Source organism: Vitis vinifera, chromosome 18, assembly GCF_030704535.1.
Source record: "Vitis vinifera cultivar Pinot Noir 40024 chromosome 18, ASM3070453v1".
NCBI lineage: Eukaryota > Viridiplantae > Streptophyta > Magnoliopsida > Vitales > Vitaceae > Vitis > Vitis vinifera.
The window spans coordinates 13,067,344-13,091,674 of NC_081822.1; the positions used below are offsets into that span (position 1 = coordinate 13,067,344).

The 24,331-nt window shown below is 37.4% G+C and overlaps 1 protein-coding gene and 1 long non-coding RNA gene across 3 annotated transcripts; both read right to left on the reverse strand.

Annotated features, from left to right (window-relative positions):
• LOC104882582 (uncharacterized) lies at positions 1-1,094 on the reverse strand. Its single transcript, XR_788330.3, has 2 exons — positions 765-1,094; positions 1-532 (listed from the first exon to the last, which is right to left on the reverse strand). It is a non-coding gene; the product is annotated as an uncharacterized LOC104882582 (long non-coding RNA).
• A 1,196-nt stretch (positions 1,095-2,290) lies between these two features.
• Positions 2,291-21,770, reverse strand: LOC100266035 (ras-related protein RABC1). Of its 2 annotated transcripts, none has more exons than XM_002267351.4 (7): positions 21,583-21,770; positions 20,164-20,326; positions 19,767-19,835; positions 4,744-4,809; positions 3,745-3,866; positions 3,013-3,141; positions 2,291-2,576 (listed from the first exon to the last, which is right to left on the reverse strand). In XM_002267351.4, the coding sequence occupies exons 2-7, from the start codon at positions 20,303-20,305 to the stop codon at positions 2,469-2,471; spliced, it is 636 nt and encodes a 211-aa protein (XP_002267387.1). In that variant the 5' UTR covers positions 20,306-20,326; positions 21,583-21,770; the 3' UTR covers positions 2,291-2,468. The 2 variants fall into 2 exon arrangements, with proteins under 2 accessions (XP_002267387.1, XP_003634396.1); XM_003634348.4 differs by having other exon boundaries at positions 20,164-20,359; positions 21,583-21,747.
• Between the last annotated feature and the right edge of the window lie 2,561 nt (positions 21,771-24,331).

Genomic DNA, 24,331 nt, shown 5'->3' on the forward strand with positions numbered 1-24,331 from the left:
AAAAATAATAATAAACCACCTTGAAGCCTGCTGGAACCATGCCACCAATGAAGAATAAAAAATAATATAAAAAAACTATGTCTTTGACTTTTATCCACCAATTTGTTTAAACAATGCCATCAGTGGGAAACATTCAGCAAATACTTGCTCTTGCCAGATAATAAATTCCAAGCCTCTGAAACAAACTTAAATGTACCATCTGCACCAATGGACTTGTTTTTATTAGGATAAAGCATAAGAGCCAGCTCCCTGCATTGTTTCTTCACAGTTCCCTCATCGGCCAAGGGGATTATGCCAAGTATCCCATACCAATCCACTCCTCCACTCACTTTCATGCAGAACTAGAGGATGCAATCACTAATTCCACAACTGCAGCAGTATGCCAAACACCCACAAGCAACATATGATGCGTGTACACCCTCCGTATTCATCATTGTGTACATGACCATGCAACTCATTACAAGAGATATCGCATGAGACAAACATGGAGCCTCATCCATAAAGCTGTTTCAAGAGAGAGAGAGAAAGGGAACTGGGACAGAGAAGGATGCATAGAAAAAATGAACAATCCAAAACAAACAACGTTGAGCTTGAAAACCAAGTAGTGGCATCAAAATAGACCTGAGGACAACACTAACAAGTGCAAGACTTCCAGCAAAAATCTCGTATCCAAGCCAAAGAAACAATAACCAGAAATAATAATAAAGAAAATACAAAAAAATAAATAAATAAATAAATAAATAAAAAGGTCCACGAAGTCATACCTGGGAGCGTTTCCTTTGCCTCCGTGCAACTCTATCTTCCCTTGCTCCTCCGGTAATTCCCTCTCTCTGGTTATCTCTCTCAGCCTAGCCACCCCCCCAAAAAAGCCCGCCCCTTCTCAAAGGTACATCCCCCTTAAGCTCTCTGATGAAAAACTCCTCCTATAGCCGCCTTCTCTCCCAGCTATCCCAGAAAAAAGGCTACAATGCTTTCGAAAAACTCCCCCAAAAGCTCCCGGAATCTTTCCTTTTCTCATCGTTCTCTCCCCCCAAAACCCACCAAAAGCTCTCTCGTCTCTCTGAAGCTCCCCCCCAGATATCTAGCTTTTTTTTTTTTTTCCCTATTTGTGTCTTCCTCAGCAAGTCACTACTTGCTCTTCCTGTTCACCAGTCAGCACCTACCCGCCTGGCCGCCCACGTCTCTTGCCGTCTATGAAGCTGTCCTCTTTTCAGAAAAGGGGTCCCCCCACCCTACCAAAAAAAAGAAAAAGCTCCTCTCTCGGGTGGTGGCAGCCAAAATAAAAAATAATCTTCTTCTCTTGCAAGGAGGGGTCTACACATATTATTTCAATTCTTCCAAATATTATTATTTTTTTCTCTTGTTATATTTCTTTTGAGATAAAAAGATGTTTTTTAATTTTTTTTCTCTAAGTTGTATAATTTTTAATATATATGTTTGCCATAATCTCATGTCATATTAGCAAATAAACATACATGTTATTCAAACTTTAAAAATGATTCACAGAAAAAAAAAATTAAAATATATATTTTAATTTTTTAAAATTACAAAATTAGGTTCCATTTAAAAAAAAAAGTGTTATATTTTAACAAGAAAATTTTCAAATACTTATATATAGATATTAATTTTTAACGTTCATTCTACTCTATGAGCTAAAATAAATTCATGGAATTAGAAGCATTAAATTGTCATAAAAGTTAAAGCAAAAACACAATTGTTGTAACTAAGGATGAAAGAAAAATTTTCCACTTGGGTGATTCACACCTTTTCCTGTTTTTATTATTTCTCATGATCAAATGAGAAATGAGAGAAAAATTTAATTCATTTTCCATAAATTCAGTTTTCCCTTCACCAAACAACTTTCGACCAGAAAAAAAACCAAAGGCTGAACGGTTTCAGCCAAGTAATCCATATCACCAAAGGGGTAAGAAAATGATAAAATAAACAAATAAATAAAATAGACCAAAATATCAGATGATAGATGATATTCCCCACAGAAGATTGCAGTGGTAGGATGATCATTAAGTCAGAATAAACTCGTGGTGTTTTTTTTTTTTTACTTTTTATTGAAAACAATTTATTTTCAGAATTTAGGTTGTTTGTTTTTCTATTTTATCACGACTTATTATAAACTTTTTATTAAATAGAAAAAACCAAAATATGTAACTTTTTCTAAATAAAAAAAATAACATATTAATTTTTTTTACTTTTTAATACTTAATAAAAATAAAATACTACAAAAACAAACCACCTAACGCTATTAAACATTAAAGTTCTATTTAGAATTAAGTTAAAAAACAAACACCACCATAGATTTTTCTTTTTCTATTTTTTAGCTAAATGTACATATTATCTGTAAAATATTAGAGATTATACATGACATGTGCGTTTTGAATCAAACAAGGGATAAAGGAAACAAATAGCTGCTTTGACATTAAGGAATGAGAAATTTTAGAGAATAATCATATTCAGCAACACCCACTGGTTGACGCATCAGATTCCGGAGGTTTCTGCTTAAAGATGTTCTTTCTTACGCCACTTGAACCCTCAGCCAGAAGACTTGGTGTTTCCAAAATCTGCAGATCAACAAAATACCATTAGATTTTTACCATATACAGTTATGCTTCACCAGATAACTACATAATAACACATTTAAATTTATGACACACGCCAACTGCTTCTTTTGAAAGTAAGAACTCAAGTCTTCATATCATACAGGGCTAATATCATCCAGCAATAACATCAACATCAGGAATTAACAAAAGAAAACAGGGCAAGCTATAAATTGGTATGGATTCAAATTGATGTGGCTTCTCTAAACAACAGTTATAATATTTTTGAAACAAGAAAAATCACTTGCTCAGAAATGAAAAACAAAAATTTGGGGCTTAAGGAAATAGTCGAATTGAATCCAAACCCCCAGACCAACTCATACGATCATAAGCCACACAATATATAATTTCTTTTGCTGAGAAAAGGAAGAAAAGAAAAGAGTGCCAATGTGTTAGGTACCTTCAAAACAAGCTCCTCAAAGCATTGCTCTACATTTACCCGAGTTTTTGCACTGCATTCGAGAAAAAGGCATCCATATTCTCTAGCAAAGTCGATTCCCTCTTTTTTGGTGACAACCCTCTCACTTTCCTGAAGAAAGATACAATCACGATATTGTCGATACCTTCCAAATGGTACAAACTTCCTAATAGTATCCAATCAACTGGCATCCAATAGACACAAAATAGAAGTTCCAAAATTGAATTCAGGAGTGAATAAATAACTAGATGAAAGTTGTAACGTCAATGGTTAGCTCCTATATAGCACAGACACTTCTAAACAGGAGGCCATATTCCTGTCAGACAGTATGTTGGACATAAAAAGTCCTCACACTCCAGGGATCTTGTCCATCACTCCATGCAAAATTTTATGAAAATATTTTTCTTGTACATGCACATTTACACAAAGTCAAATATATGATGGCATGTCAAGAAATAACTACTACTTAGAAAAAAAACATGGTCTTGAAGGGGAAAAAAACTATAATGAGAAATGAGTAAACTTTGCCATATATTATTATGTTACACTATATGGCAGCAACTGCATCCTACTTTTTCAGGAATTGTCAGGTCAATTTATCCATGTTGTGGCCATACTCGTGTTTGTGCTGCATCTGATAAGAGCCATTTCCTTTCATGCTCTTGGTAAAATAAATGAGAAAAATTTCTCAATGCAAGTATCTAAAATATATACCTTATCAACTTTGTTGCCAACGAGCATCTTGATGCAATCTTGATTTGTTGAGTACAGGTCAATTTCTTTAGCCCATATGTCAGATAGATTTGTAAATGTTTCACGCCGTGTTACATCATACACTGTACCAGACACAACAACTTAAGCTTACACAAAAATTGCAAATTGGAAAAAACATGAAATGTGGAGTATCAGCAACTAGAAAAAATAATTCAGACTTTACTTTCAGAAATCATATGAGATAATTCGTCAACTGTTAAAAACAAATAGTTTAAGAGTCCACCATAAAGGATTGATCTAAAAATAAATTCACTCTAATTTTCATGCAATTACAACTGCCACCAAATGAGGCTGATGGACATACATTTTTTTTTAATATGCGAAGGGCAATATATCGAATGGCACCTAGCAAAAAGCAAGAAAGCAACCCATGTATGCTGATAGTCTTACAATCACCACGTTAATTATATTTCAAAGCTATTGTGGAAAAACTGTTTTTTGCTCTAAATATGGTTACCTATTTTTAGAAGACTGTTTGCAGAAAATGCAGTTAAACTGTTCTCTGATAACAATAAATCAATATTCTCTACTATTTGAGAACAATTCAAAACACAGAAGCTTTTAAATGCATTCACAATGTGTATAATGCTAGAATAGCTTAATAGGAATTTAAAATTTTAAAAGAGGAAGTTGTCTGATGGGATTTAAAAATGATAAATCCAGTGGCCACCCTAGAATGACAGATCATTTATGAGGTTTGTTTACAACATCAAATTGAGAATTACAAATGCCTGACAAATTAAAGAAAGGAATAACAGGAAAGGAAACTCAATGTATAGTTCGAAATTATTTACAGAAGTTATGACATGTTGAGGTCTATCATCTAACAACTTGATGGCTTGTATTAGCTTTTAAGGAACATCAAATGAACAAATATTGAAGTCATTTAGATGACAAACAGGGGAAAACAGCAACGCGCAAAAAGATGAAACAACATACCCATTATTACGCCCTGAGCTCCTCTGTAGTATGAACTAGTAAGTGTTCTAAATCTCTCCTGTCCAGCTGCATGAAGAGGAAGTATAGAGATTACCATTATTAACATCTGTTTTTCCCACAATTTTTCTAACATCTCAGACAAAGGAAGGCTGCATCTTAAGGAAGGATGTGTAAGTCCTCCATTAAGAGCATTTAACAAAGACTTGGACATATTTCTCATGTAAGAAATGAGCTTCTCTACTAGAAAAGAATTATAATATGGAATTTTTTTTTTTTTTTATATATATATAAATCTCTCCTGTCCAGCTGCATGAAGAGGAAGTATAGAGATACCATTATCAACATCTGTTTTGCCCACACAATTTTTTAACATCTCAGACAAAGGAAGGTCACATCTTAAGGAAGGATATGTAAGTCCTCAATTATGAATATTTAACAAAGACACAAGTAGGCTATATTTCTCATGACAGAAATGAGCTTTTTTATTAGAAAAGAATAACAATACAGAGTATTTCTTTTATATATATAGTAAATGAAAACGTCTATTTTTTTATAGGTAAACAAAATAGTATTATTTACAGTGTCTAATCAAAAGAGGGCATTCCAAAGTATGCAGGGAGTACAAAGGTGCCAAAAAGGCACATTTAGAAGGAGGATTAGGGGTTAGGTCCTGTCCATGTTTGATTTTCTTGATTGATTAGGCTGACTAGTGGTGTTCAACCCTCAATCACTTGAGGTTGATGGAAGCTTAGATCTAGGAGAAAAGGGCTTGTGAAAATGGAATTGATAAATCATGCTCCTAGGAAGCCTCTTGTACTGGATCTAATTTCTTAAAATTTCATTTTCATGTTCATCTCTTTGAGTTCTGGTATGATGTATAAAGAATTAAGGATGAAAGGTTGCATGAATTCGTGGCCACTTGGAATAAGGTTTTAACCTTGGACCACATGTAGAGAAGAGGGTGTGGTCTTTGCCAAATAGGTGTTGAAGAATCCATTGATCACATCCTCATTCATTGTGACAAGACAAGGGTTTTATAGCACTTGTTGTTTTATCTCTTTAGTGTGTCATGAGTGCTCCCCTCTTTGGTAAGAGAGACATTTGTAGGTTGGCACGGTTCCTTCATGGGTAAAGAGAGGATATAGGTGTGGCGGGCTGCTCCTTTATGCCTTTTTTTGAACAATTGGTAAGGAAAGAAACAACAGGGCATTTGACAACAAGGGGCATTCGGTTCAAGAGCTTAAATGTTATTTCCTTTGTAATCTTTAGGTGTGGTCTAGTTGTTCATAGCTTCTAGTCTCTCTTCTACAACAGACTTTGTGGATTGGTTGGGCTCTAGTTGAGGGAGTGCTGTTTTTTGTTGTCACTCTTTGTTTTTTTGGCGGTACTTTTAGGCCTTCTATGTATACTTTTTGTATACTTTGAGACATTCTTTTGGTATTTCTTTTTATAATATTCTTCTTTTTATCATAATAAATAAATAAATAAATAAATAAATAAGCAAAGAAATAAGAAAAATGAAGGAGGTAGGCATGGAGCCCTTAGGCCATCCATTATCGTCCCATGACTATTGTTCTTGGAATATTACAAGGATTAGTTGCCATGATTTTATCTCCAAAGTTCAAAAGCTATAATAAAAAAAAAAAATAGCTCTTGATATTTTGTTCCTGATTGAGGGGGTGTTGTTTTTTGTTTTTTTTTTTTTTCTTTGTTGTCAATGTTTTTTTAACGATGCTTTTAGGCCTTCAATGCATACTTCCTATATACCTTGGGACGTTCTTTTAGCATTTCTCTTTATAATATTCTTCTTTTTATCCATAAAAGATAAATGAATAAGCAACAAAATAAGAAAAAGGAAGAAGATGGGCATGGAGCCCTTGGGCCATCCATTATCGTCCCATGACTATTGTTCTTGGAATATTACAAGGATTAGTCGCCATGATTTTGTCTCCAAAGTTCAAAAGCTATAAAAAAAAAAAAAAAAAAAATTAGCTCCTGATATTTTGTTCCTAAAGTTAATTGGGCTTTGAACATTGAACATCCTGCCTAAGCTCAAATTTGACTGTTATGATTAATTAACCCATAAGGATTTTCAAAAGGTTTATGGTTGTGTTTAAATTCTATTTATATCTCTTTAGATGTTATTTAAAAAAATGATAGAATGTCTCTTTGCATGGTTTACTTCTCTAGGATCGACATTGACTGTTATGACATTCTTATATAGTCCTTTAAACAAAAGAACTATGAGATATTATTTTTAGCCTTGTTTAGATCGACTTCTCATAAACTAAAAGCACTTTTTCATGCTCAATAAGAGCTTCTATACTTGTTTGTTTAATTTTGTTCAAAGAGCTTATGGCTTGAAAAAGAGCTTAAGATGGAAACTAGGAAAATGTTACTTCTTGTAGAAGCTCTATTTTGGCTTATGCAATAAGTTCTTTTATGTTTAATAAAACTCTTACAATACTAATATTACCCTTTAAAAATTGTGAATTTGGCTTCAACTCCACTTGTTGCTTTTAGCTAAAGCCCAAAACAGGAAGCTATCCCTAATGACAACTTAACATTAAACCTTCTGTTTTTGGTCTTTAGCCTATTTTAAGAGGTTTCAATGAAATTCTCCACCCTCATGACAAAATAGAAGGGAAAAATGGTAGCTCTACTAGAATGCAGGATTTCGCCAAGGAAAAAAAATACATTGTGATTGTCAATTACTTGAGTTGGAATTGTTTACCATATACTTGGTTTAATGAAAATAATAACTTTTTATGCATTCTTGAAGAAGTTAAGAGGAAGAAATTCAGTGGTGCTTTTATGGATCAAAGTTAAAAGGCTTTTGAGATGGTCTTCAAGGTAGGTTATTCCATTAATATTATAAGATAGTTGGGAAATTTGTTTTTGAAATGATTAAAGCCTTTTCCTTTGATGATCGCATCATCAAAGAGATCAACAAGACTTTTATCAACTTGATTCCCAAATCAAATAAACTGGAATCTTCACACTATTGTAGGCCTATTAGCTTGTGTAAAGCAAGTTATAAAATAATTGCTAAGAGTTTGGCTAAGAGAACAAAACCCCTTCTAAATAAAATTGCCTCATTTTGCCCCATGAATGCACACTAATGATAAATATTCTTATAGCTAATGAAATTATGCTCTCTTTTAACAAGAAAAAAAAGGCAGATCAGGGTAAATGGTTGTTTAACTAGATATGGAAAAAGCTTATGATATGATAAAGTGAGAATTCATTAGGGTGAAACAAATGGAGGAGAGAGAGAGAGAGAAAGTTAGAGAGAGAGAGTGTGAGAGAGTTAGTGGGGAAGAGAAGTCTGTGGGTGCGGGCGAGGGGACAGAGGGTGAGACATGGTTGGGGACTAGGAAAAGTCGGAGGGTGAGCAACTTTGGAGTGGAATCGAAATTGTTCGAGGTCGTAGTGGAGGAGAGGAAAGGTAAAATGAAAGCTACTATGGTGGAGAGGAAAAGAGGGATCTCCTCGTGGGTCAAGTTGGGACCGGTGAGTCTGGGGCTGTTTCTGGAGTGCTTGCTCCTCTGTTTAGAAGAGAAGAGTGAGGAAAAATGGGAAAAAAGGTGGGAAGAGGACGGCAGGTCCTATTCGCTGTTGCGTGATGCGAATAAAGGGGGTTGCTATCTACGTCTGGGCGTGGTGGATGTGGAAAGTAAAAGGTTTAGCATTTTCATTCCTAAGGGAAGAGGGGTGAAGGGAGGATGGTCTCTAATGGCGAAGTCATTACGCAATTTGGGGGTTGTCATGGATAGAAAGGAAAGGCAACAGCTGGATGTGAGGTTGTCGGAACCGGACCTGAGGAAATCCTTCACGGAGGTGGAACAGACGCCAAGGAGTAAAGGTAAAGCAGTGGCGAAGGTGAAGATTAGGAAAGAGGCCTTGAGCAGTAATTTAAACAAGTTGACCCACTGTCTCGTTGGATTTTGGAATCCAAACTCAGTGAGAGGTGACGATCTGAAAGGGTGGGGAACCCAAATGGCAAGTATGTGGGGATTGAGGGGTAAGCTAGGGTTGGCAAAACTGGAAAGGGGTAAGATATTGTTGGAGTTTGAGAGGTTGGAAGAAGCTAGGAAAGTTCTCAAATCTGGGAAAGTGTTGGTTGGGGGGACTTCCTTACGCGTGGAAGAATGGAGCCCCGAAACGGGGTGTGTGATGGAAGGGGAAGCTAGAAGCGAGGCCTGGGTGAGGATAGTGGGGTTACCGGTATCGCTTTGGGATCGGGACATTCTAAAAAGAGTAGGGGAGGAATGTGGGGGTTTCTTGGCAGTCGACAATCAAACGGAGAAGCTGGAGGAGCTGCAGTGGGCCCGGATACTGGTGAAGGTAAACGGTGACGAGCTTCCTAGTGCGGTGGAAATTTGGGTTGATGAGAGGTGCTATGTGCTAACCCTGTGGTGGGAAATCAGACCGCTTCTGAGGATTTTTCCGACTGATCAAAGCGGGAAGAAAGCTGCAGTAGATGCCGAGGTAGGGGGTGAGGCAGTAACACGCGCGGGGAAACACGTGGTGGAGGAGGGCAATGACACGAGTTACGAGGTCATGATTCAGTCTGCAGATGGGATGCAGCGTCAGTCGTCTGGGTCAGGGTGTCCTTTGGGCCCTATTCGGGGCCATGGGATGTTGGGCCGGTCCAGTGGAGGCGGGCCAGTGCTGGGTGGTTCTTCCAAGAAGGGCCCAGTTGAGGTCCCTTTCCCTAGCCCAAATGATTTAGCTTTTGGCGCCTTTGGGCCTGACCCATTTTCTTGTAGTGTGGCTGGGCCGAGTAGTTATGGGCTGTGCACAAGGATGGCTCATGGGCAGACCAAGGTTAGTGGAATAAATGTGGATCTTGGGCTGGTAAGGGGTCAGTATCACTCAGGGCCAGGGGGTAAAGCCCAAGTGGGAGAGGCCTCTTCTTTAGTGAGAGTAGATCCAATTGTCGTGGGAAGGTCAGTAGCAGAGTCTTCCATTTTCTGGGAGAAGGATGATTTACGTAAGCAATTTGAAAAAGAGAGCCAAGCTATGGAGAAATCGAAGACTGATCTGGCCTTAATTGAGGAAGCTTCGAGGTATGGGAATGCTCTTAATTTTAAAGGAGCATTAGTCTCTGGTCTCTCTCCCCCTCTCTGTTTTTTTCATGGTCGGACTCCTGAAAGGGAGTATTACGACTATTCTGGGGCTGTGTGTGAGGCTGGTCAGGGGGAAACGCCGTTATGTATGCTCAATGCTTCGGGTTTCACGAAGGGTAAAACCGTTTCTCGGTGGGAGCTGGTGGAGGCAATTAATGGTTGCAGTATAGTAAGCGGTGCGGAATTGAGACCAGTCCAACCTAAGCCCCATGAAGGTAGCGATTGGGAGGAGGCCAGCTGGGAGGAAAGCGATTTGGCTAGATTCAACAATTTTTTGGGGTTTTCCACAGAGGGACTGGAGAAGGAGATCATGGATTTTCTGGGTAAAATTAGAAAGAGAAGGGAAAGAATCCATAATAAGTCTTTGCTGGAAAAATCTAAATTTGAGAGGGAGCTAAGAAGACTAGAGTGTTCTATCAACTACGAAGGAGGGAAAAGGCAGGTTGGTGGCAGGCAAGGAAGAGGGTGTCAAATATTAGAAGTCCTATGAAGTTAAGACTTCTGAGTTGGAATGTCCGTGGAGCTAATGATAGCTCCAAAAGGAAGGTGATTAAGGCCCTGATTAGGAGCCAGAGGGTGGATGTGTTCTGCCTCCAAGAAACAAAAATTCAAGCTATGTCGGAGGGTGTGGTGAGAAGCTTGGGTACGGGTAGGTTCCTAGGGTGGGGGGCCTTAGAAGCTTCAGGCTCTGCTGGAGGGATTTTGGTATGTTAGGATAGAAGGACGTTGGATGTGTTAGATGTGGAGGTGGGCCAATTCTCAATTTCCTGTAGAGTCCGGAATGTAGAGGATGGTTTTTGTTGGATGTTCACAGGCGTGTATGGACCTTTCTCTAGAGAGGAAAGGGAGTGTTTGTGGGAGGAGCTAGGGGCGATTAGGGGTCTGTGGGATGTTCCTTGGTGCTTAGGGGGGGATTTCAATATCACCCTTTTTCAAGGGGAAAGAAGTAGGCAAGGAAGGATTACTGGGGCGATGAGAAGATTTGCCCAGATGGTGGATGAGTTTGAGCTGACTGACCTTCCTTTGCAAGGGGGGAGGTGTACTTGGAATGGGGGGAGGGGGAGTCAGTCGTGGGCTAGACTCGACAGATTCTTGGTGACGCAGAATTGGCTTGATCATTTCAGTGGGGTGGTTCAGAGCAGGCTGCCAAGACCCACGTCAGACCACTTTCCCATATTGCTGGAGTGCGGAGGTCTTAGGAGGGGTCCATCCCCGTTTAGGTTCGAAAATATGTGGCTGAAAGTTGTTGGGTTTAAGAACTTACTCCGGGGGTGGTGGCAGGAGACTGTGGTGAGAGGGACTGCCAGCTTCAGACTGGCCTCAAAGTTGAAGGAGTTGAAGAAGAAGATCAAAGTATGGAATAGGGAAGTTTTTGGTCGGTTGGAAGCTAACAAAAATTTAGCTCTCCATCAAGTAGAGCACTGGGATGGGGTGGAGAGTGAGAGGATCCTCTCAGAAAGGGAGACTGAGCTGAAGAAAGAAGCCAAGGAAAACTATCAGAAGTGGGTGCTGCTGGAAGAAATTCATTGGAGGCAATTGTCCAGGGAACTTTGGTTAAAGGAAGGGGATAGGAACACAGGCTACTTCCATCGAATGGCAAATGCACACCGAAGAAATAATACATTGGATAGAATCAAGATTAATGGGGTATGGCTGTCGGAGGAGCAGGAGGTGAAGGAGGGGATTGTTAATGTCTTTCAGCAGCTTCTCTCTGAAGAGTCAGGCTGGAAAGCTGACATAGAGGGGCTGCATCTAAGTCATTTAAGTAGTCAAGAAGCTGGTAATCTGGAGCTACCTTTCTCTGAAGATGAAATACATTCTGCCTTGTTGGAGATGGATGGGGATAAAGCCCCAGGCCCGGATGGGTTTACAGTAGCTTTTTGGCAAGAATGCTGGGACTTTGTGAAGGAGGAGATCCTGGAGCTATTTAAGGAATTTTATGAACAAAGATCGTTTGTTAAGAGCTTGAATACAACGTTTCTGGTTCTTATTCCAAAGAAAGGAGGCGCCGAGGATTTGGGTGACTTTCGGCCGATCAGCCTGTTAGGAGGTTTGTACAAGCTTCTGGCAAAGGTGTTGGCAAATAGGCTAAAGAAGGTCCTAGGAAGGGTGGTTTCATTGGACCAAAATGCGTTTGTGAAGGGGAGACAAATATTGGATGCTTCGCTTATAGCTAACGAGGTGATTGATGCTTGGCAAAAACGTAAGGAGAAAGGGTTGATTTGTAAGTTGGACATTGAAAAAGCCTATGACAGCATAAGTTGGGATTTTCTTATGAAGATTCTGCGTAAATTGGGCTTTGGGTCTAGGTGGATGGAGTGGATTTGGTGGTGCATCTCTACTGCCAAATTCTCTGTTCTTGTTAATGGTGTGCCAGCAGGTTTCTTTTCAAGCACCAAGGGGTTGCGTCAGGGAGATCCCCTCTCTCCTTACCTCTTTGTCTTGGGTATGGAAGTGCTTAGTGCACTGTTAAGAAGGGATGCTGTCGGGGGATTCTTTTCAGGCTGCAGATTTTGAGGGAGGGGCAGGATGGAGCTAAATATCTCTCATTTGCTTTTTGCGGATGACACAATTATTTTTTGTGAAGCAAGGAAAGAAAACATGACTTTTCTAAGCTGGATTCTGGCTTGGTTCGAGGCTGCGTCTGGGTTAAGGATAAATCTAGCCAAAAGTGAGTTAATTCCAGTTGGCGAAGTGGAAGAGATTGAGGAGATGGCTGTGGAGCTAGGTTGTAGGGTGGGGTCTTTGCCCAATGTGTACTTGGGGCTGCCGTTAGGGGTTCCTCACAAGGCTTCCTCGATGTGGGATGGGGTGGAGGAGAAGATGAGGAGGAGATTAGCCTTGTGGAAGAGGCAATACATTTCCAAAGGCGGGAGGGTTACCCTCATTAAGAGCACGTTGGCCAGCATGCCGATCTACCAACTGTCCCTGTTTCGAATGCCCAAGATGGTGGCAAGAAGGCTTGAAAAGCTCCAAAGAGACTTTCTTTGGGGAGGGGGAAGCTTGGAAAGGAAAGTTCATTTAATTAACTGGGAGGCGGTGTGTGCTCAAAAGGAGAAGGGGGGCCTTGGCATTAGGAGGATTGCTCGTTTGAACAAGGTTTTGTTGGGAAAATGGTTATGGAGGTTTGCCTTTGAAGAAGATAAGCTGTGGAAGAAGGTGATTATGGGGAAGTTTGGTCAAGAGGGCCTTGGTTGGAGGACTAATGAGGCTCGTGGGACGTTTGGAGTGGGAGTTTGGAAGGAGATTCTGAAGGAAGCTGATTGGTGTTGGGATAACATAGAGTTCAAGGTGGGTAAAGGGACCAAAGTTAGGTTTTGGACTGACCATTGGTGCGGCAATGCAGCGCTGTCCCAAACTTTCCCTCTTTTATTCGAATTGGCAGCTCATAGGAATGCAACGGTGAACGAAGTTTGGGACCCTAGCTTTGGCCAAGGAAGTTGGAATATCAGTTTCTCTAGAGACTTTAACGATTGGGAGGTGGATTTGGTTGGTAATTTGCTGTACATGCTAAGGGACTACAAAATCTCTTCAGAAGAGGATTCGGTTTTATGGAAAGGTGGGGGAAGTGGCATCTTTAGGGTTAAGGAGGCTTACAATCTCCTTGTTGCTTCGAATGATATTGTATTCCCGAATAAGGGCATTTGGGTGGACAAGGTCCCAACTAAAGTTGTGTTTTTTGCTTGGGAGGCCACGTGGGGAAAGGTCCTAACTTTGGATAGGCTACAAAGAAGGGGGTGGCAGTTTCCTAACCGTTGTTTTTTGTGTGGGTGTGAAGAGGAGACTGTAAATCACATTCTTCTACATTGTACAGTGGTCCGGGTCCTTTGGGAGATTGTCTTAGTCTTGTTTGGCATTCAGTGGGTGTTCCCTGAAACGGTTAAAGATATGCTTTTCAGTTGGAGGGGTTCTTTTGTGGGGAAAAAAAGGAAAAAGGTTTGGACTTCCATCCCGTTGTGTATTTTTTGGACGGTTTGTAAGGAAAGGAATAGATTAGCTTTTAGGGGGGGATTCTTATCTATACAGAAACTCAAAAATTCTTTTGTATGTAATTTGTGGAGTTGGGCTAGGGTGTATATTGGAGAGGAGTCCTCTTCACTCTTAGGTTTTCTAGAGTGGCTCGCGTCCAATTGAGGGTAGGTAGGATTGTGGGCTTCTTGTGGTTTTTAGGTTTGGCTGCTTTGTATACGTCCTGTATGCTGTGTGGCTTTTTGCCTTTTTAATATAACATCTGCTTACTTATCAAAAAAAAAAAATTCATTAGGGTGGTTCTTAGTTAGGTTTTCACCCTATATGGATTGAGAGGGTCATGGAAACCATTCCCATGATTTCCTATTTCATTTTGATCAATGGTATCCTAAAAGGAAATTTTTTTGCCATTTTGAGGATTAGATAAGAAGATTCTTTATCTCCCTACATTTTTATCCTCTACAAAGAATCCTTGGGTACAAAGCTATTTAAATAAATGAATGTATTATACTTGCCAAAGCCTCACAAATTGTTTGTTATAATATTTTTTGATAGGTAAAAGCAATTGTATTCAAAGCGACTAAAATGCGCCTGAAGTATACAAGATGTATACAAGGCCAAAAAAGGGAAGGGATTCACAAAAAACAGCACCCTCGCCTCACTTACAACCCAACCAATTAATAAAGTCAAATAAAGACAAAGTGCTAGACTCTAAATGTACCCTACTAACCCACTCCAAAAACATGTACATGAAGGAGCATAAAATAGCATGGTCTAAATCTTCAAAGGCTCTTCGATTTCTCTCCTTCCAAAGGGTCCAAAATAAGCATAAAGGATTTGCTCTTCACGCCTTCTTTCTTTTCTTCCCAACAAAGGATCCTTGCCAACTAAGAAGGACATCCTTGATTGAGAGAGACATTTACCCATTGGACAATAAAAAGAGCAAGGATGAGGTGCCACAACGAGGTTGCCTTTGAACAGTGGGGAAGGATATGGTTTGCAGCGTTTGCTGACTCCTCTTCACCTATGCACAAATAACATCTTCTTGGAAGACACCAACCCCTCCTTTTTAGCTGATCTAGAGTTAAATTTTTTTTCCAAACTATTTCCCACGAAAAAAAAATGCCTCTCATTGGGACCAAAGGGTTCCACACAATACCTAACGGGAAGCCTTTTGGACAACGCCCTACTAGGGAGTAGTAAAAGAACTTCATTGTATAGGTGTCTCCTTTTGTTACTCGCCAAGCCACATAGTTGTGAAAGGCCCGCCTAGGCTTGGGGTAGCATGATGGTGCCGCTTAAGTGCGACGCGGTCGCTTGACTCGCCTCCAGCCAGGTACGCCCTCCGACCCCTCCTTCTTTTTCTTCTTTAGTCCGTCGAGTTGTAGAGGGTTGGGGTTGAGCCCTAATTTTTTTTTTACTTTGTGGATCCAAAACGACGTTGTTTTGGCACTTTTTAATTTTAAAAGGAACAGGCCAAAATGTCGTTTTGGAGCCTATTCCTTTTTTAAAAAAAAGTCCAAAATGACACTGTTTTGGCCCTGTTTTCCTTTCCAGCCCCCTTTTCTGGTATTTTTCAACCCGACACCACTCCCAATCATGCCCTAGCTTCAGTCGTGCAGTGGAGAAGTGAAGAAGAAGAAGAAGAAGAAGAAGAAGAAGAAGAAGAAAAAATAGGGGAAAAATAGGAGAAAAATAGAGGGAAAATAGTCACATACCTTCCGTTAGGCGCACCTTTCACAACTATGATTAGCAATATGGATTTGGATTTGTTTTTATACTTGGAGTTCTTTATTTTTATGGTTTTTGTTGATTAAATTGAAGTTTTGGATGATATTTGATGATTTATGTGTTTAGGGCAAATAAATGATTGTTAAATTTGATTATGTTATATAAAAATATATATGTAAATTAGGGTGTGCCTCACTTCACTAAAGTCCGCCCCTTAGGTGCGCCTTGCGCCTCAGGTTCCAGGACTACTTTGTGCCTTGGTGCGCCTTGAACCTTTTAAAACTATGCCAAGCCATGACATCCTCAACACCACTTCTGATCACTTACCCTTGCAACCAATTAAGCAACTCTTCCACCTCTCCCAATTCCCAATCATTTATTTGTCTTGCGAACACCGGGTTCCAACAACCCCCTTCCCTAACCTGCTCCCACATTTGGTTTACCCAAGCTTCTTTATCGATGACAATTCAAAACAACTCTAAGAAAGCCATTGCTAAAGGATCCTCCCAACACTACCTATCCTTCCAAAACCTCACCCTCCTACCATTTCCTACCCTAAAACCAACCTTATTGTTGAATTCCTTGAACCCATTCTACATTGCCTTCCAAAGACCCACCCAATAAGCTTCCCTCGAAATTTTGGAACACCACCCCATTCCAGCAACAAAGCCAGGCTTTTGGCTCCAAACTTAATCCACACCACTATACCTTTGCCTCTCTCTATGATCCTACCCACCAGCTTACCTCCCACAACCTCAATTGAGATCTCAAAGTTAAATTCTATGATATGTCAGGCTAAATTGTGAATTTCCAAATCCTACATTCATTTCCAATTATATTCAAAGGTTGTGTAAAGGAAATTATAGGAACCTTTGAATATTCCTCCTTCCAATGGCATTGGTAAATATCTTGAATATTCCATTATCTAAGGTTCAATGAAAAGAAGTACCTTTTATGAAGTTATCCTTAAACCTCGAAAGAAGCTAGCCACATGGAAAGCTAGCTTTCTATAATAGCTAGAAAAATAATTCTAATCAAGGTTAATTTAGCTAGTTCCTTGCTTCATTTAATGAATTACTTCAACCTTACAAGAAAATGACAATGACCTAGATTTAATGGGAAATTCTTGTAGCAACCAAACATGGGTCCAAGGATTCTAAGGGGATCCCTTTGGTAGTATGACAGAATGTTTGTAGACCTAAATCTAAAAGAGGCTTAGCACTAAGAATGAATGAAAATTTTGATAAAGCTTTAATTATTGAGACGGTTTGGAGAATTTGCATTGATAGTGATAGCATATGGGCTAGAATTATAAGAGAGATAACAACTTTTTCAGCATCCCTAAGAAGAAGAGAGAGATGAGAAGGGAAGGGTTCTATTTTATGAAAGGAAATTTTTTTTTTTGATCAATAAGTATAAGATTGTATTGCAAAGAGGCGCTAAAGAAGCGACCCACCAAATTACAGTATAAAGGGACTTACCCCCTTACAAAAGAGCCCAAACATCAAAGGACAAGGCAAAACAAAAAAAAAAAAAAAACCTCTCCCTTAACGCATACACATCCAATCTATAAAATCTATTAAGGTCGAAGGACCATCTTTTATCCACAATTTGGATTCCGACCACAAAAAATACACAAAAGATGCTTTCAACTTTTGAATGGACAGCTCACAATCCTCAAAGGCAATTGAATTTCTAGCCTTCCAAATAACCCAAAACAAGCATAACGGTCCCAATTGCCACACCACCTTCCTTTTCTTTCCCACAAAGGACCCCCTCCATCCTACAAGGGTTTCCTTGACCGAACGGGGGAACACCCACGAAACACCAAAAAAGGAAAGGAACACCATCCATACTTCCCTCGTTTTTTCACAATGGATAAGAAGGTGATCAATTGTCTCCTCACTCTTATGGCAAAGAAAACACCTATTTGCCATAACCCAACCTCTCTTCTGCAAACGATCCAAGGTTAGAACTCTCCCCCAAGAAGCCTCCCACGCAAAAAAGCTCAATTTGGGCTGCACACAAGAGTTCCATATAATTTTTGAAGGGAAAAAAGCATGAGACCCCGGCTGCATAGTCCTATACAAAGATTTCACCGAGAAGTCCCCATCTTTTGATGCCATCCACTTCACCTTATCCTCCTCATCCCCCCTAACCTTCTTCCCCTCCAAGCAACAAAGTAGCCACTCAACATCTTCCATCTCCCAATCGTTGAAAGGTCTATTGAAACAAGGGTTCCAAACTCCCCCCCCTTCCCCCCCGGCTGTCCACACTTCATTTATCCAAGCCTCTTTGTTCGAAGCTAAAGCAAATAAAGAAGGAAAGACCTCGCTCAAAGGGATGGTTTCACACCATTTATCTTTCCAAAACTTCACTTTCTCACCATCACCTACCACAAAGCCAACAAAAGGGGTCACTTTATGTCACCATCACCTATTTTATGAAAGGAAATTGTTAATCATAGAAGACATTGAAGCTGGATTAAAATGGTGTATAGGAGATGATAGGAAAGTTAACTCCTGGACAGAGTTCTAGGCCTATATGACACTTCTAGCTTCATTTGTAAATGAGAAATTCATTTGAATTATGACAATTAGGATGCCAAAGCATTCCCTTAATGCTCCCCCAAATGTTCTAGCAGATATTAATGAAATCTTTATCCCCTTTTCTCCTACCCTGATGAAATTTTTGTAGTTAGTGGCAATTCCTATTTCAATTTAGCAACTTGTGCAATGAAGAAGCCTCCTATTCCTAGAGCTAAAATCCTAAGTTGGACTTGGAAATTAAACCTTACTCTTGGTGATTAGAAATGCACTCCCCACATGTGAATTACTATTAAAAGGATTAATATTACAAATATTTGTCATCTTTGAATCTAGGGGACTGAAGTTATTAACCATATGTTTAGAAGACACCATTCATTTGGGGAATTTGGGATCATATCAAGTATAATTATCATACTGTTATTGCATGAGGGCAATTTTTTCTCCTAGCTTAAATGGTTAACAAAGTTACAAAATCAATTATAAAAAAATCATTACCCCATGGAAAAAATTCATGTTATCATGTGGAATTTATAAATCCATATGAATTAGGCAGTGTTCAGAAGGAATCGTCCCAACCTTTTTCTCATTATTAAGAAAGCTACCCTTGGTTACAAATTTGGAAAGATTGTTTGACAGATTCCTTTGTCTAGAAACAAAGCCATTTTTACAAATAATCTCTCATGGATTTCTTCATGTTGCCCTTTTTTTCTTGGCAAGAATGAATTATGATATAATACATCTTGTTTATCTCGATGAGATGGGCCAAATAGCTATCCCAATGCCAATAATATTGACAATCGTATTTCCTTCAATCCGTTGAAAAACGGATTAGATTGATTCCTCCAATCAATGGAAAATTTAAACTGAATCTTGATGAAATAGAGAGAAGGAATAGAAGTACATTAGAATGGGTAACTAGAGACTCTAATAAACTAATAATTATGTCAACATGTAGATATTTAGGTAATCCATCAATAAATATCGTGGAATGTAGAGCTTTAAGCAATGATGTGTGAACGACAAAAACCAACAAATTTCATAATCTAGAGATTGAAGGTGACTTTAAAATAGTGATAAATTGTTATAATAAGAAGGTTCATATTCCCAATTATATTAGGTATTGATAAAGTACTTTTGGAATTTAACTCGGTAGCTAAATATTTAAATGGCACCATATCATAGGGGGGCAAAATGAACAATAAATTGTATAGTTAAGAAACAAATTTGTGTTACAAAGTCCTTTATTTGGAGGTCAAATTTCCCTAAAGATATTATCAACTTGGGTTTAAAAATTACTGTGGTTCTAGTTCAATAAAGTTTGTATAAGTTTTCTCTTGTAATCTCTTCAAGCCCCCCCCAAAAAAATTGTTATTTTTTTTTTAATTTGCTTCTTGTAAATTGATACAACAAAAAGTAGTAATATATTGGTATACACATCCTCAGGACAGCCTGGTCCCAAGTTGCCTCCAATATCTAAGCATAAATATATAGAGTATGAATATAGAAGTCTAAAAAGCATTAGGTAGAATTACAGTAATAATACCTATCTTCACAAACCAGTCAACAAGCAATCCAGAACAGAGAATAAAAACAAAATTTAACAGTTCTTTCCCAAATAAGTTACAAACACGTGGGTTGTTACCTGTGTCCCAAATTGCAAGCTTCAACTTCTTCCCCCCAATATTAACATGTTTCACCTTAAAATCCACACCTACAACCAGTCCAATGAGAAAACAGAAAAAAATAAAATAAAATCAATCAAACAGTGCTGTAGATGAAAACAAAAGCAATACAAACAACTGATAGTAATATTCCACCTAAAAGAGGTAAATGAATAAACAATTACCATTCAATCAATGTGTATGAAAAAAATCCATATAATTGATAACAAAAGGCAATGTCGCAGTAAAAGATGGCAACCATAATTAAGCACATATTTGAAAAAGAAAAGAAACAAAAGGAAATAAAATCAAATGAACGAGTTCAATTCTAATTCAATTAGAAATGTAAATGGTGAAATCAGTAAATTATGCGCTCACCAATTGTGGGAGAAAGATCTTCAAAGGTATTGGAGGTGAAACTCAAGAGAAGGGTACTCTTCCCAACACCTGAATCCCCAATCAACAGCAACTTGAACAAGTAATCAAACTCTGGCTGGCTTGAAGATGAATCCGGCAACATTTTACGAACACTATTTGGCCACTGAGAAAAATTCAAAGTCGTGAATTGCAAAACCTGAGGAATGTAAAAGAATATAAATGAAAATAGTTGTGTCAAGGTTCATAGAAAGTAGTAACAGAAGAATGAAACAAGTTCCCTCACTCTGCCCCAGCACCCCCGTCACCTACCCATGTTGCCCCACAAAACTTGCGTCAATTAAGTCATATACTTGTGTTAAACGCAGAAGTTTTGGTTTTCTGTAAGGTCTTTGAAGGATAAATAATCCAAGTTTGTGTTTTGAATATGTGTATTTGGATTTGAAATCGAAATCCAAGGATTTAAAATCAGTTATTGAGATCCTATATGGAAAAGGAAGGATTTAAATTCAATACCATCCCGGTCTTCCATCAAGTGATCTGCTGGGATTTAATAGGATAGATTGCATGTACCATCCAACATTAGATTTTCAGGGTTTGTCATGCGTCATCTAAAAATGTCCACAGCTCAAAATTAAAAAATCCTGGTAGGCTTAACAACCAAAAAACCAGAAATCTTAAGCATTTGTCAAAGAAAATAAAATCCTAATGCCCCCAATACAAACAGTCTAAATATTTTAATCCAAATAAAAGCAAGCCTTACCGAAAGGAAAACAAATATGAAAAAATTTACTTGGGTTTGGGTTAGGATTTGAAAGAAGGAGACAAAAGGATTGGAGAGAGAATTCATCAGAGAGATTCGGTAAGCCAATATTTAAGAGAGGTTGAGATTGAGATTGAGATTGAAATGCCATTTAAAGAACAATTAAGTTTTCGCGGAAAGCAAGCCTAGCTCATTGAAAAAAAAAAAAAAAAAACACATACATAAACTGGGGTTAGGGTCAGGGTTTGAAAAGAGACATCGAACAAGATACGAGACAGATTCAGTTACCATACGTGACGGAGAGACTGGAATTAAAATGCCATCCAAACAAACAAGGACCCAATCCAAAACCCCCTCTCCCTAAAAGCACAGCATAATATCCAAGATTGCACCGTTTTCTCCTGCAATAAATCTTGCTCACATCCAATCCAAAAACCTAACTCCTATCTCTCTTCATTTTTCCCACATTTTCTCACCAACCACACACACTCACAATCCAATAAATACCCACTAAATCAACATCCAAACTCCGATTCCCTTTCCACTTTCCACGTTCTCTCGACCACGAAAATCAACCACACACATCCCTTCACAATTCAACACACAAACCCAATGAATAAACAAATGAAAACAGAAAGAGATGGATCAACATGAAGTACCTGTAGATTCAGGAAATGGAGGCGATGGTGATAGTTCAGATCTAGCGGGAGAAACAGAGGTGAGAGAAAGAGAGAGGTCGCCGAAGGAAGAAGAAAGCTGTATTGGGTTGCTTACCGACGATGACTTTATTCCATGTAAAATTATGTAATTAAAGTCTTGATTTCCTGCACCGCGGCCTACCTTGGTATGTTACTGCCCATGAAGAGCCCTTCATCTCTGCTTTACAAAGATTTGGGGCCCACCCCATCGTGCTACTGTTAATAAATTGGTGGATTCTGGAGCCCTTCATGCGTGATTGTGAAATCAGCTTCACTACTTATGTGAATATATCTTACTAAACAGATATGTTACATGAAATTACACATCATTAAATTTGTTCATCAAACTTAACGTTTCGTAAAATAGTTGAAAAAAAAAAAAAAACACTTTTCCCTTTTTTTTTTTTTTTTTTTTTACCTTAGAAAATGGTTAAAAGGTATATTTACTCATTTTAGATGAAAATAAAAAGTTTAAAATTATATAGATTGTGTTTGAGTTTGGTTTAAAAATACTTTTCTAGTTTTTATTTTTTATTTTTTATTTTTTATTTTTAAAATAAATTTTATTTTCTATATGGTCTCTTTTTTAAAATATGTTTAATTAAAACATGAAAATTATTTTTAAAAATAAAATTTGAAAACCTTGTTTAGTACTATTTTTTCATATGAAAATAATAAAAAGACTCAAAAGAGTTTTACCCTAAGTCGTACACTTTATTTTTAACTCCTACATAGAAATTTCAATACTTTTTACAATAACGATGTTTGGAGGAAAATATTTGATCTTAAGTCATCCATCATTTTCTCAATCAAACCATTGGAAACATGATTAACACACCTACATGAACACATAATTTAGAGGGATATGAAATTTGTGTCACTATACAAGAGTATTACACTAACTATACAATGAAAATATATTAAGTGTACAAGGGTATATAAGGTTACCCTTTGTGAAAGATTTCAATCGATTATGAATCACTCCATTTTATTTTCCTTGTTACTCACATATTGTACACTCATATCATACACTTTATTTAACTCTCACATAAAAATTTCAATACTTTTCCTAGTAACGATGTTTAGGGGAAAAAAATTGACCCTAAGTCATCCAATGTTTTATCAACCAAATAATTAAAAACATGATTGACATACATATGTGGACACAAAATTTAGGACGAATATGAAATTTGTACCACTATACAAGGGTATTACATTAATTGTACAAGGGTATTACACCAACTGTACGTACAAGGGAAATATACTAAGTGTACAAAGCTACCATTTGTGAAACTTTTCAATTGATTTTGAGTCACTTCTTTATTTACCTTGTCATCCAAGGATTGTATACCCATGTCATACAATTTATTTAACTTCCATATAGAAATTCCAATGCTTTCCCCAATAATGATGTTTGGGAAAAAAAATTTGACTATAAGTCATCCACCATTTTCTCAACCAAATGATTAAAAACATGCTTAACACACTTACATGGACACATAACTTAGGGGGATATGAAATTTGCACTACTCTATAATATTACACTAATTGTACAGGGGAAATGTCCGAAGTGTACAAGGGTGTACAAGACTTCTAATAGGTTTTATACGATTTTTAAACAACTTGAGCTTGACATTAGAACTATTATCGATAGTTTTTATTTTTTATTTTTTATTTATTTTACCAAACCAAACTATGCCATTAGACCAATGAGAAATGATGTACAACATATTTATTATTTTGTAAGTAAGAAACAAAAAATTATTTACTAAGGTATTTAAAAAATATTTATTATATATCCTATAAGTTTGAAAAAAAAAAATTTAATGATGTCCAATTTGCAAGTTAGAACAAATAAAAAATACTCATATTTTATGAGGTGTTTAATTTTTTTTTTTTTAATATATATGAGAAATAATGTAAGTTTAAAATAAAGAATAATATTTATTATATATTATGTAAGTTTGGAAAAAAGAATAATATTTGATAAGGTATTTAAAAATTATTTACTTCAAAAATGCATTTGACAATAATAATTTTTAACCATTTATTTTTCATGTTCAATTTGTTGGAGAAAAATGATTGGCAAATCATTCAACTTGGTCCACTAATAAATAGGTGAGAGAAGGGTGAAAAAGTCAAAGAGAAAATGAGAAAGTTGGGAGTGACCAGTAGTTTTTTTATTTAATAGTCAAGGGTATTTTAGGGATTTTTAAAGGTAATATCCTTCTTCTCAATTTCTACTATTTCATTGGGTTTTGAATTTAATTATGGGTGATTGGAGGACCTTAATTCAATTATCCAACCCTTCCACCACAATTCTCTATTGTTTAAAACTTGTTTTTGAAATATAAAACAAAAAACAATTTTTTATTTTAATATTTTCTAAAAATAGAGTGTTTGGCATGTTATTTTTAAAAAAAAAAAAAAAAAACCTGCAGGATAAAAGAATTAATTTGTTTTTTAAAATTTATGTTTTTATTTATTTATTGTTAAACTGAGGTGGTGTTTGTTTTTTGACTTCATTTTAAATAAAACTTAAGACTAAATAATACTTCATAGTGTTAAGTATGAAGTTCTTTACCTTTTTAATAGTTTATTTTTATTAAGTATTAAGAAATAAATAAAAAAGCAACAAGTCCACTTTAGTTATAATAATTCATTTTTAGTATTTGGAAATAAGTATTTACTAGAAAAAAAAAAAAGAGAA